General features: G+C 41.4%; 1 protein-coding gene across 3 annotated transcripts in view; it reads right to left on the bottom strand.

Annotated features, from left to right (window-relative positions):
- Nucleotides 1-13,447, bottom strand: part of DGKB (diacylglycerol kinase beta) — a 475,459-nt gene that overhangs the window by 351,458 nt on the left and 110,554 nt on the right. For all 3 annotated transcript variants that reach the window (XM_060248589.1, XM_060248588.1, XM_060248587.1), the window contains 2 exons: nucleotides 11,135-11,251; nucleotides 3,558-3,631 (listed from right to left, as the gene is read on the bottom strand). In XM_060248589.1, the coding sequence (XP_060104572.1) occupies nucleotides 3,558-3,631; nucleotides 11,135-11,251 (191 nt within the window). The remainder of the gene's footprint in view (nucleotides 1-3,557; nucleotides 3,632-11,134; nucleotides 11,252-13,447) is intronic.

A 13,447-nucleotide genomic window follows, 5' to 3' on the forward strand; every position in this document is an offset into this window, starting at 1 on the left:
TACAAAAAGCAAGACCAATTATATGGAACTCATAAAAGTACATGGTTTAGCTAGTCATAATCTCTGGACACAGAGGGCTACCGATCTACATTTAAGTGAATAGCCAAGGAATCAAATGAGATCTCCAGCTATTTTTTTTCTTTGAAATACTTTTGAAATATGTATTAGTTTCAAGAATTATTGGCCATGCAACATGGCGGGCTGCTATTAAACATGCACATGTCTGCAGTCCCTGTGCTAAAATACAAGATCTTGAGATCCTGACCACAGTTTAATTTTTAAAAAAAAAAAAAAAAAACAGTTCATTAAACCAACAAGTGCCTAACTAGATAGATTCAGGTGGGTAGCCGTGCTGGTCTAAAGCAGCAGACTAAAATTTGAGTCCAGCAGCACTTTTAAGACCAACAAAGTTTTATTCAAGTTATAAGCTTTTGCGCACATAATCTCTGAATGATTTGGTGCTTCCTGACTTGCATGACTCAGCTAGGTCTGATTGCTTGCTACTATTCAAAAGTAGCTACCCAGTGAAAGCCAGTGTGGTTGTGATTAGAGCTTCAGAGTAGGGCCTGGGACACCTAGGTTCGAATTTCCATTTTGCTGTGGAAACTCACTGGGTGATTTTGGACCAGTCACATACTTTAAGCCTAACCTAAATCCCAGGGCTGTTGTGCAGATAAAAAGGGCAAGCGGAGAATAAAGCAAGCTGCTTTGATCCCCACTGTGGAGAAAGACCACAGTAATCCTAAATAGAGGCTGATCAGAGCTGACCATTCCTCTGTCTTGGGCTTTCCACATTCCATTGTTTCAAGCATTATTCTTGCAACACTGGAAAATTAAGGAGGCTAAGGAAAGGGAGTGGCTGAAGTGATACAGCACAGCAAGTTAAAACATTAAATATCTTGAGTGGATAAAACTGATCTACAGAGAGGCACAAACAAGGAATGCAAACCAAGCAGCAAACTGCTAGGGTCTGGTATGCCTTCCTGTTTTACATCTTAGCAATGGTGATCCACACATTAGTCGCCTTGAGAATCGATTGCTGTAATTGAAGCTGCAGCTGGTGCAGAATGCTGCAGCCCGGCTACTAATGAGGTTTCCTCAGTAGGAGCACCTCCAGCCTGTGCTGAGGGCACTGCACTGGCTGCCTATTGCATACTGGGTCCGTTTCAAGGTTTTAGTATTAACCTTCAAAGACTTATATGGGCTAGGACCTATCTATCTGCAGGACCGCCTTGCCCCACATGTTCCCCAGTGAGCACTTCGATCAAGTTCTCAAAAGCTTTTGGCTGTCCCTGGGCTAAAAGAGGCTAGGTTGAATTCCACCAGAGCAAGAGCCTTCTAGGTGGCAGCCCCAACAATCTGGAACTCCCTCTCAGAAGCCATTAGGGCCCTGCGGGACTTATCGCAGTTCCACAGGGCCTGCAAAACTGAACTGTTTTGGATGGCATATGACATTTAAACAGGAGAGGGCTGCCACCTCACGTGGATCTATCAGTACCACCTGCCTAGGATCTGACCGCTTTGGAGAAAGGAAAATATTATAAGACCTTGCCTGAATAGATGAAGTAGAACCTTTGTGATTTTTATCTGACTATTTTATTGTTTTACTCTTTTTCTGTTTTAATTATTATTATCTTCTGTTGTTAGCCACCTTGAGTCTTCATAGAATGGGAGGGATATAAATCTAACAAAATAAATAAACAGACAAACAAATAAATAAATCTACAATTGTCAGGGTTTTCCACTGGAATGGCTGGTTTATACCCCTTCATATTTTACACAGCATAAACCTACTTCCCACAAACAGATGAACCACTATCTGAACTGCACCACTTCAAACTAAAGATGGGGGAATCAGACAATTTAACGTTCCTTTCCTTACAGAGCACAAAAATTCCCCTGTACATAACAATAAGATGTCATAAGAAATGGAAATCCTTCCTTTCCTTTTTTTTTCTTTTTTTGTGAGGGAACATTCCATTATGGGAACTCTCATCAATGATCTCAAGTGGTATAGTCAAGAAACAGATTTCCCCCAACTCTTCTGCTTGCTTGTAATAACCTGGGTTTTATGTAATTTCACTAGGGCATTTGCTATTACTATAGGTGAAGGTGATTTTTAAAATGTCTCTTCCCTGCCCACTTCTGATTCCCCCCCCCCTTTTAATTATTATGCTTGAAAACAACAGATACGGAAACAGAAAAGGTATAGAAAAATTAGTGCCATCCTATGTAGTGTCCCACCCTTCTAAACCTATTGAAGTCAATAACTTTTTACAACAGCAGTAACTCTGCTTATGATTGCATTGTACATATCTTATTTAAGCTGTGCCCATCTGTAAATATGCCATATTGGAACAGTCTGATCATTTATCAAATGTTTATTGATGCCAGTCAAATCTTCAAGAAACACACACATGCATTTTTTCCTAAACTGGAGGTGATCCAAAGATAAAAACACAATGCAGGGTGACTGACTTTGTCTTGTGGATGAATGAACTACTAGCATGATGATTACTTAACCAGACATCTGACAGGTGGACATACTTGGAGTTTTATAACACTGATGTTTTCCAAAAATTACCAGCCATTATACAGTCTTTGTCCTATTTAAAGTGAAAAAAGTCATTAGTCCAATGATTAGCCACTGTGTAACACAGAGTGTTGGACTGGATGGGCCACTGGCCTGATCCAACGTGACTTCTCTTATGTTCTTATGATTTAGGTTGGTCTTCCTTTCTTTATTAAAAAATGTTGCCTTTCAAAAATTCCACTAATAAATTTAGAAAGTCAGCAGGACAACCGGCAAAAAAAGGTTTATCTTGATGAACCTGCTGTCTTGAAAATGTATTTCAGTGAAACAAGACTAATTATCATTATTACTGATTACACAATTTGAGGAAACTGAGGTGATTGTTTTATATTCATTGCTGCAGCAAAGACAGCAGCAGTGAAACATTTACTAGGTACTTTCCATCTCACTACCCTTATCATCCCCTCAGAGCCACTATTTTCCCCATCCCCATGTCACTGGACATTCCCTCTCCCCCCCACCCCCCCAAAAACCCTTATAGTTGTTATTACCTCATATTGCTAGGGCAATTTAAACACCATAGCAATATAGCAACTACTGGTTTATTTATAAGTCATCAAAATTACCTCCTGGGGTATCAGGGATGGGAAACAACAGCTGCAAACTGCTAGTGTTGGTGGGCAGTTTGAGAATCCATATCTTCCCATGCACATGATACACAACCTGCTTTGACTTCTATCTTTTCTGCCAGAATACAGAAAAACAGCAGGAAAGCCAGAAGGTGGATGACAACATGTCGATGTTCAAAAAAAGACTACTCCGGGATGGGAACAAAAGAGAAAAGGGATATCTACATGGAACATCTACATGTACTTTGAACAATGCTAATTGAACTATATTACTGTGAAAAGGCACACTATAGTCTCTTTTGAAAGTACAGTGGAAGTTTCTATCCAAAAGCATACAATTTTAAGGAAATAAAATAAGCCAATTTAAAGAAGAAGGATCAGAATGTCATACATACCTTTCTCCTTGTTTTCCACCACTTTTAGGATTTACAAAAACTAGAAGTGGATGAGTAGTTGGAACAGGAGTAATCTAAATAAAGAATATACAGAAGCACATTAATCCTGTTAATTCGATTAGGACTTCTGGAAACCTATGAGTTTTTGTTTTCTGTAGGGCATTTGTTATATCAAATGTAAAATAGTTTGTTAAAAACATAGCACTTAAATGGTAATCAATGAACTTACAATATTACTCATTTTTAAAAAAAAAACAAAAGGGAACTGAAACAGGAATCGTATGGGCTGGTGCTGATCAACAAATTTTCAAAAGTAGTAAATGCACTCAAGAAGTATAACTGCCAAAATTATTAAGAGGATACATTTTCTACAATACTTGTTTTATCATATTTTAAGACTGGGGGGAATGCTTGTTTTTAGCAATGCCTCACCTTCAAGCCCACAATACTGCTCACTGCCTGAGAACAAAGCAGTCAGCCATAGACTGTTTTTCAAATAGAGGGGCCTTTGCACAGAAGTGCCAGCCACTCTCAGGAAATACAAAATTATGTGTCCTTACTCATTGCTTTTGTATTTCAATTTTACAGTTTAAAATGTTTATTTTTTGAACCTGTAGCAAATTCTTGAGATTAAAACTGATTCAAATATGGCCCATCTCATTTCTAGGAGAAGCATGGTTTTAGAAATAATGGGGACCAGAAAAGATGCAGTGAACTTTATGGGATATCTGTATCAACCCAAGATTCTGATCAACTCATCTTTGGGAGCCATTTTAACTCAGGGCAAACAGCGATACAATTAGATCTGTTGCTTACTTATAGTGATACACCTTCAAAATCCAATGAAATCTATGAGTTTAGAAGAGTGCAACTCTGCCTAGTGTTAGTCTCTTTGATAAACTGTTACAAGATCAGACTGATAAACTAGAATATGTGTCTACTGACATTACATTTTGGCTGCAATTCAATTACATTATTTTTCTCTAGTGGTTTTCTCCTAGAGATCCAACGGCAGATTCTTGGACTTGTAGATCTACCATTTGTAGTTTCTCCTAAAACCGTTATAACCGTAAACCACATACATGTAGAGTTTTCACTTTCCTTTTATGGAGGAAAGGAAGCATAATCCACAACCCTGTTCTCCCCAGCTGCCAATCATCTGTTGAGTGGGGAAGCAGAACAACTACCTATGGATTGAAGTACATGCATTTCTGCATAGACAGTATCATATTGCAGCCTATATCAAATACTGTCACATCTCTAATGCTTAGCTAGATTTTTAATCAATTTTGCTTATTTAGTCCAATTCCAAGGGTGTTTGTCCCTGAGAATGAAGCATAAACCAATGGTTCTCATTGTGACAAAGATGGACTGCCTCTTGGATGTCCCTACAGATTCAAGTTAATTAATGAGGCTCATCCTAGGGTTATACATGATATATTACTTCCTCTAATTAGAAATAATAATCCTGATCATTATGCTGGTTAAGCTAGAAAGAAATAAGATGAATGTGCTTAAATATGATTAATAATAGTTATACCTAAGTAGCAATCTCCTTTGCTACTGAGTTGCCTGAATAGTACTACATGACAATGTTTTTGTTTAATACAGAGAAACAGAGAAATCTTCACAGAAGAGTATTTCAATACTTTAAAAAAAAATTAGTATGTACTATTCAACATTCTTCAAAAATAAAAATAGACTTAATAATCCATTATTGTCGTTCTGTATTTGAGAGTGGTGATGGTTCATTCATTTTTTAAAATAAAACATTTCCCAAATGGTAAAGTTTCTCCTAAAATGCCAGAAGTCAACATGAAAATTAAGACTCAGGTTTGTTTTTGAAATGCTAATGCTATCATAACTTACTTCAATACAGGTGTAAACTACAAACTTACAACGCATAAAGCACACTGTTCAAAATCCTGTCACTATCCTGCCATAGGAGTAATCAAGCCATATCTCACTAAAAATTTATTTATGTAATATTCTCTCTCCCCCAAGATTTACCTACTGACATACAAGCCATTATAAAGGATATTTGTAAGGTAAGCCCTCCTTTCATAGTCATTTCCATGTGTTGGATACCAGCACTAGCTGATACAATCTAGACATACCTTTTCATCTCATATAAACAAGTGCTGTACTTCGCAATTGGGAAAGGATTGTTTTATGGTATTGTTAGGAGTATTGTTAGGAGTTCACTTCCATATTCTGATTCTTCCAACGAATAGCATACTTCCTCTATACACATCCTAAACAATATAACCCACACAACTGTGGATATATGTATACATTACAACCCAACAGCCTTTGATAACTTGGGCTTTTGTTAAAATGTTCAAAATCTAAGAGCACAGCTGGAATTTCTGAAGAGTGCCAACAGAGCTCTGTAGAAATGCCAGCAAATGATTTGCCTTAGTACTTATTCTACTATTGGGCTTTTAAAAACAAATGTTCTACCAATTCCAAAAGCAGGCATGAAAATTCTACACAGATGGTATTCCTAGAAAAGGAACAGGAGAATGTGCCAGCTCTCCTTCATTCTGAAATGTTTATATCCTATAACAAAAAATCTTCGATGGTACTACTCAAATTGCCTTCCCCACATGTAACAGAACACATACAGAACAAAATTCCCTCCAGGTGCTACAGTGTAAGTGAAGTCAACACTAGGCGAGTTATTTATTGACCATTTATACTTTGGACAATAATTCTCAGCCAGTGGTTTCTGAAGCAGCTTATACAGAGTTTAAACATGACTCACAATAAATAATCAACAATAAGAAATAAATAATGGTAGCTAGTGGGAAAGTTCACTGTAAGTATTGCCAATAACTATAACAATACAAGTCGAAAAGAGGCAGAGAAGATATACACACTCATTGATAAAACATGAAATCTAGAGAAACAGCAAATCAACAACAACAGAATCAGCAAAATCAAAGGAACAGGACAATTTATACCCATTGCCCACAACTGGAAAGGCTAGGCACTGTGCTAGCAGGAGACCTGGCTGATATTTCTGGCTTTATTAAGCATTTGTTGTAAGCCAAAATGCCCTCAAAACGAGGCTAGGGAATTATCAGGTGGGCAGTCGCACCTGGCTTAGTCAGGATTTTTACCTGTGTATACAGGATTCCACGTCCAGAAAGTACCGTATTTTTCGGACCATAAGATGCACTCCCCCCCCCAAAAAAAGTGGGGGGGAAAGTGTGTGCATCTTATGGTCTGAAGGTACATACCTTCGGGGGGGGGGTGATCCGCTGCCTCTGCCTCCGATCCGGTGCTTCCCCCGCGCCTGCCTGCCTGGCTCCATCTTCTTCAGGCAAGCGCTGGGATCGTTCCACGTGGCCCCACCGCAAACCCAGCACTTCGCAAGCGCCGGCTGCAGAGGGGGCAGCGTGCTTCCTCCTTGTCTGTCTGCCTGGCTCCACTTCTGATGCTTAAAACAAGCGCTGGGATCGCTCCCTCCGCCCTCCGATCCCAGCACTTGCTTTAAGCATCACAGATGAAGCCAGGCACACAGGCAAAGAGGAAGCACCCGCCCCCTCCGCAAACCCAGCGCTTTGCGAGCACCGGCTGTGGAGAGGGCAGCGTGCTTCCTCCTTGTCTGTCTGCCTGGCTCCACCTCTGATGTAAAGCAAGCGCTGGGATCGGAGGGAGCGATCCCAGCGCTTGCTTTAAACATCAGAGGTGGAGCCAGGCAGACAGACAAGGAGGAAGCACGCTGCCCCCTCCGCAGCCGGCGCTAGTGAAGCGCTGGGTTTGCGGTGGGGCCACGTGGAGCGATCCCAGCGCTATGGTCCGGAGCGCCTTATGGACCAAAAAATACGGTAATGCTTAAAAATATTAGGGACTCTAATTAAGTAAAACAATTAAAATTTATTAAGAAAAATATAGGCTTCCATACAAGATAAAATACTCATAAAATCATACACACAGTCCTAAGAAAAATAGAGAGATAGGGGAACACAAGGGTAGATGAACAGGGTGATATTTACCAATCGTAGTCTTCAAGGAAGGCTCCAATGGTGACGAGCGAGGAAGTGGAAGAGGGGACTCGAAACTTGGCCTTAGTATCGGGGATGGATCTAGGCAGCGGAAATTGGGATACGCTAGACGCACAGCTGTGGGTAGCTAGTCCACAGGTTATAAGGACTCTCTTGAGTCCTTAGGGTAGGGGAGGTACAAGGAAGAAGGAAGGTGGTCAGCTGGTGCATGACTTCACAAAAAGGGTAGGCTTCACAGTGACCATAAGGGCTGGACTACTACGATATCCAATAGGAAGTTCATTGGTGTCACCTAATTGGGTGTCCATGCGTGACCAATGGACTTTCTTGGATCCTGGATACCTGAGTGAACTTTCAGGTTGAAATGGACCAGGGTGAGGCTCCAAAATGACAGTTGGGGAGAAGAATAGGAATGATTACTGGGTGGGGAGATGATTAAGACTAATAAACTTATCTAAAAGGGTGACAATAGAGAGTCAAATCATTGCCTAGGTAACACAAAGGAACTTGGCTCTGGCTGAAGATGGTCTTCCTCTTCTTCTGTCTTCTCCTTGGCACCAGTCTTTGTCTTGAGTTCCGTTAGACAAAGGCAGTGGCAGTTGGACTATTAGCCACTCCTGGGGTGGGTAGATTGCTTGCAGGCACAGGTGACATCTGGCGAGTACGTTGGTTGTCCACTTCACTGGAATGGAGTCAGGCCTGGTAGGAAGATGGCTGCGTGTGGTGTTAGCCCTCCACAGTGGATTCTATGGTCGGTGCTTCAAAACCGTTTGCCTGGATAGCTCCTGGCGGCGCATTCTCCTCCACTCCATGGTCGGGATGGATGTCATACAAAACGATGGGAAGCCATCCGTTCTCCTGTTGGGCACTCTTGTACCGGTCTTGAGTGCCTTTGTAGCGTAATGGCTGCTTGTACTGCATCAGTCCCTTTCGTCCCTGGATAGGTTTACTCACACTCTCTGGCCAGACGTGTTTGAGTCACTTCTCCAGGTGCTCTGTCAACCAAGTTGGTGATTACGATGTTCTGTAAGGGGTTTTTCCTCACATTGTTCATAAGAATCCAGATAATAAAGCAGTGGACAATACAATTATATTATTAAAAAAATGCCACTTAGAACTATAAACATCTATATTTAGTATATAATCAAGGATAAGTTAAAGAATTATCCTGTCAATACTTGTCTGTTTCTTTCCTAGCCCTATAAACCCAGACAACCATCCTACTTTATTTCATTATTGCCCATCAGCAAAAATAGACAAGGAAATATTAATATTTGTTGAAACATGCATACAAGTACAGTGAAGACATATTTATCATTTATACAAAGTCTTGTTGATTTATACAAAGACCCTATTGTAAATAATTTCATATCACACCTCTGAGCATGTGGGCACACTGCAATGTCATTAGAAGATCTTAGTGATGGCCAGGAACACATAGGACATAAGCTATCCTTTATGCAGCCTGACCTCCAACTGTTTGAAGTTTTAAAGATAATAATAATGTCCAGAATTCTGACTGTACATGGAAGCAAACAGAAAACCAGTGTAGCTCTGTGTATACTGGAGATATTTGTTCCTTAAATTGTACCAAACAGCAATCTTACTTCCAAATTTTGAATTAAAATTTGCTTCTGAACAGTCTTCAAAGGCAGACTCACATAAGATAGAATGCTCAAGTTCAATCTAAATATTATCTGGACTATGGTTAACTGTAGTCAGATCATGCTACCAAGAAAAGGCTACAGCTAATGCACCAACCAAAACTGGGTAGAGGCACAGAGAATGACACCTGCATTTTTATGTCAAGTACTACCTGAAAACAGTGCTCCTTTGGAGACAATCAACTCTAAGTCACCCAAACCACATATCCCTGTAGTAAAATATATTGGTTCAAAATCTTTAGAGACTGAGTGCTGAGAATCCACTTTACTACAATGATGAGCTATGGTGGTGGTTCCCAATATTTACGTTGCATAGTGGCCCATCCAGGGCTGACTCAAGGTTTTTTGGTGCCACAGTCAAACTATGACCTTGGCACCAATCTATTCCAACATTCCATTTTCTATGGTGCTCAGCCAAATGTTTTAAGAAACCAGTAAATATCACACAAAGGGTGCAGCTGCCCCCACTATGAACCTCAAGCAACTGGGAATTCATACCTTCCTCCTCTATCAGCTGAGCCAGAGTTTGAGGAAGGGTGCTTGGGGGGCACTGAGTTGAGGAGATAGGCAAAGATGACAGATGGCAGTGAAGAGGTTGGTACCAAGGGACTCAGTACAGTTAATCTCAGTACAGTTAAAAGACAGTGAGGCACTGCAGGGGGCTGGATAAGAGCCTTTCACCCCTTCGTTATTGTCATAAAAAGGGAGGGGGAGATTAAAGATAAGGATTCAAAGGGCAAGAGTAGCCATTAAGGAGGGCTGGCCTGCAACCCACTTCCAAAGTCTTCATTGCCACTTTTGGATCCTGACCCTGACCCACAGGTTGGGAAACACTGATCTACCTAATTAAACAAGTTCTTGTATGTGTATATAGTTCAGCAAGTGGCCCTCCACTCACTGACACAGACCTAAAAAAAAAAAACACCTAAGATAGGGGGGAGAGTATTCCAGGATCATGGAATGATTGGTAATGGGTGAGCTCCTTGCCATTAGGGCATAACCCACTGTGGAAGAAGCATGGTTGGGCAGAACAGATACTCAGTTGGCAGCGTAGGAGGGGGCACACAAGTCTTTGTTCTCCAGCACACCCTAAATGACTTGATCACAGCAGGATATCTGCAGTGGCAGGATATCTACAGGAGCTAGTAGAGAATAAAGAACAGTTCTACAAACACACTGGCTCAGAAACAGAGCTACAGGTAACCCAAGCAATTAGGGAACTCATGGAAGAAGGCAACATAGTTAATGTATTTCTGTTTGGTAAAAACTCTGGGATTTCAGTGTCCTTCCATTCATTCACAAACTGGTGGGGGGAGTGCAAGTGCAGGTTCTTTATAGTGAGCAACAACATAGATAATACTTCTGGGAGGCAGCAACAAATGCTCAGGTGACTATGCTTTTCTTCTACAAGAGCTTGATTACTTATTAATTCCCTTTCAGAATTGCATTTTTAAACTTTACTCCGGAACTCGGGGTCTCCCCTCTGGGTAAGGAAAACTCTGTTAGATTCAGATGCTGGCACACATCCAGCAAAAAAGCTGGGCTACTCAACGTGTTCTTGTAACCCCCTCATGTCCAATAAATGCTAAAATGCTAGCCTGTATTGTAGGAAATCATCTCTTTCATTCTGCTCTGAATTTGTAATGCAAAGTTCATTGCTGAACAGCAAACAACTACCAACAGATTTTGGAACTCCACACAAAATTTAAGCCATCTGGTTACTCAAGTCCAAGAACAACAATCCACTGCTATGGTCTATAGTAGCACAACTTAAAACACGTAATTTATGTTCAAAACAATTTTACCTGAGGACTTTGTTGGACTAAACTCAAACTGAATATGTGACAAGGGAAAAACTTTATGGTTGAGTGTATGTTTACAATAATAAAACTAATCACACCTGAAGGCCTTGTCCATCTACAGTGACAGAGTTGGCTCGCTGCATCTTGTTCCGATCACTTAACTTGCTCATTTGCTGAGAGCTACTCTTTTCTTTTTTCATAGTTGCTTGCCGTTCCTAAAATGGAGGGTTGGGAGGGGGAGAACAGATCAATGTTATAAAACTCTGATATAGTTAAAATGGAAAACTCTTACTCTAGGATGACACATTCAAATACTGCTTCAATGATAATGAGTTTAGTGATTGCAATCAAATCACTAAACGAAGTCCAACTTCACATACATCTATTTATGTATCTAGGCATAATGGTAGTTAGATAATAGATAGATGATAATTATTTTGTCACAATAAGTACTAATGCAATGGTGTGAAGTTGATAATACAATGTGAGGCCATCTAACTGCATGATCAAGCTTCCTGAATAATAAGATTAATTAGAGGAGTTTTTGAAGCTCTTGAAAACAAAATCTATGTATTTCACAAATGTCTTCAAAAACTGGCTCACACAAATCTGGAATTTTTCAAATGCGTTTGGTACCTTACAACCTCATTTATTGGACAAGTTTAAAACATGAGAATATAGTTAATTCCAAGTATGACAAAAAGCCAGTAATGTTCAAAGTAGTATGTTTTTCATCCCCCCCCCCCCAAATCATTTCACAGCAGCACATCTCCATGTGCCAATGGAGGTGGATAAGGAATAATTGAATTCGTTGCCACCATACTGAAAGACTCTGGGATGAATCCAAAGTGCTGTTTGTTTGTTTTTTACAGAAAGTGGAAATTAATTTTTCTACCTCCCCTCAGAAGCAGCATGAAGGCAAACTGGGGATTTGAGGCAGAAACAGCAATAACAACAACAACAAAATTCAGGGAAAAAAATAAGCAAAAATGACCCTTGGAATCAGACTGTTGGTTTTGGATAACTTAATATTTTGCTTATAGCTATGTCTATCTCTTCTAGGTGCTATCATTATAGTAATAGTAAACTGGTTATCCCCCATGCCAAATGCAAAAACAGTTTCAACAGAGCTACAAATATGTAGGTTTCTGCATGTCCAGAGGAATCTCCAGGTGTTCAGAAAAATACTGTTTTGTTGTTGTACTTTATTTTAAAAAGGGAGAAAGCAACTCCTCCCCCCAATGAGACAGAATTAGGAGTGAACATGCATGTTACTCTTCCTCTGACCCTTGGCAGCTGGGTTACATGGAATCAAACTGCTTACTTCCATTTGCCTGTAGGAATCCAGTTGGGAGGTGAAGAGACAAGCCACAACTCTCTCCCTCCTTGCAATAGCAACACCTTAAGAAGAAGCCCTACCAAACAGCTAAGGTGAAGATCAGGATTCTCAACCCTTGTCTTCAGTTTATAGAAGAGTAATCCCCTTTTGTGCCCTGAGCCCCACAGGTCAGTTTCCTACACAGCTGCAGTTCACAACTTCAAGATGAAAAAGATTCAGAAACATCAGGACAATGTGAGCCAAAGCACCCTCTTAATTCATATATGGACATTGTGTTTTCTGGCCCAGCTGCCAGGATGCCTGGACTTCCAGTTCTCTCACACATCTACACTCAGGCATAGGCCAAGCTGCCAGCTTCCTTCCAGGCCTATGTGAACTGTTTGGGCCACAGTCCTCAAGGCAATACCCTCACAGACAGGCCCCAACCCAGCAAGAAGGACTCCCAGCCTACTATTGTGCACAAGTCCTCAGCTCTGCGGATCAAGGCGGCGTGGCGGTGCTGATGCTGTTAGATCTGTCGGCCGCGTTCAACACAGTCGACCATCGGCTACTGGCCTGCCGGCTTGCCGACACAGGGATTAGGGAGTCGGCCTTACAGTGGCTTTCCTCCTTCCTTGATGGACGGGGACAAAGGGTGGCAACTGGGGGAGAGCCGTCCCAGAGGCACCCACTAGTGTGTGGGGTGCCACAGGGTGCAGTTCTCTCCCCAATGTTATTTAACATCTACATGCGCCCCCTTGCCCAGATTGCCCGGAGGTTTGGGCTCAGGTGTTACCAATATGCAGACGACACCCAGCTCTATCTGCTAATGGACAGCCGGCCTGGCTGCGTCCCGGAGAACCTGGACTTAGCATTGCAGGCCGTGGCAGGTTGGCTCAGGCTGAGTGGGTTGTAGTTGAATCCAACGAAGACAGAGGTCCTTTGCTTGGGCCGTGGTGCCCTGGGGGGGGGGGAATCCCCCTTCCGGCTTTTGACGGTGTACCGCTGAAAGCGGCCCATAGAGTCAGGAGCTTGGGGGTTCTTCTGGAGCCTTCATTGTCAATGGAGGCACAGATAGCGGCCACTGCCAAGT

This window comes from Heteronotia binoei, chromosome 10 (genome assembly GCF_032191835.1).
Source record: "Heteronotia binoei isolate CCM8104 ecotype False Entrance Well chromosome 10, APGP_CSIRO_Hbin_v1, whole genome shotgun sequence".
NCBI lineage: Eukaryota > Metazoa > Chordata > Lepidosauria > Squamata > Gekkonidae > Heteronotia > Heteronotia binoei.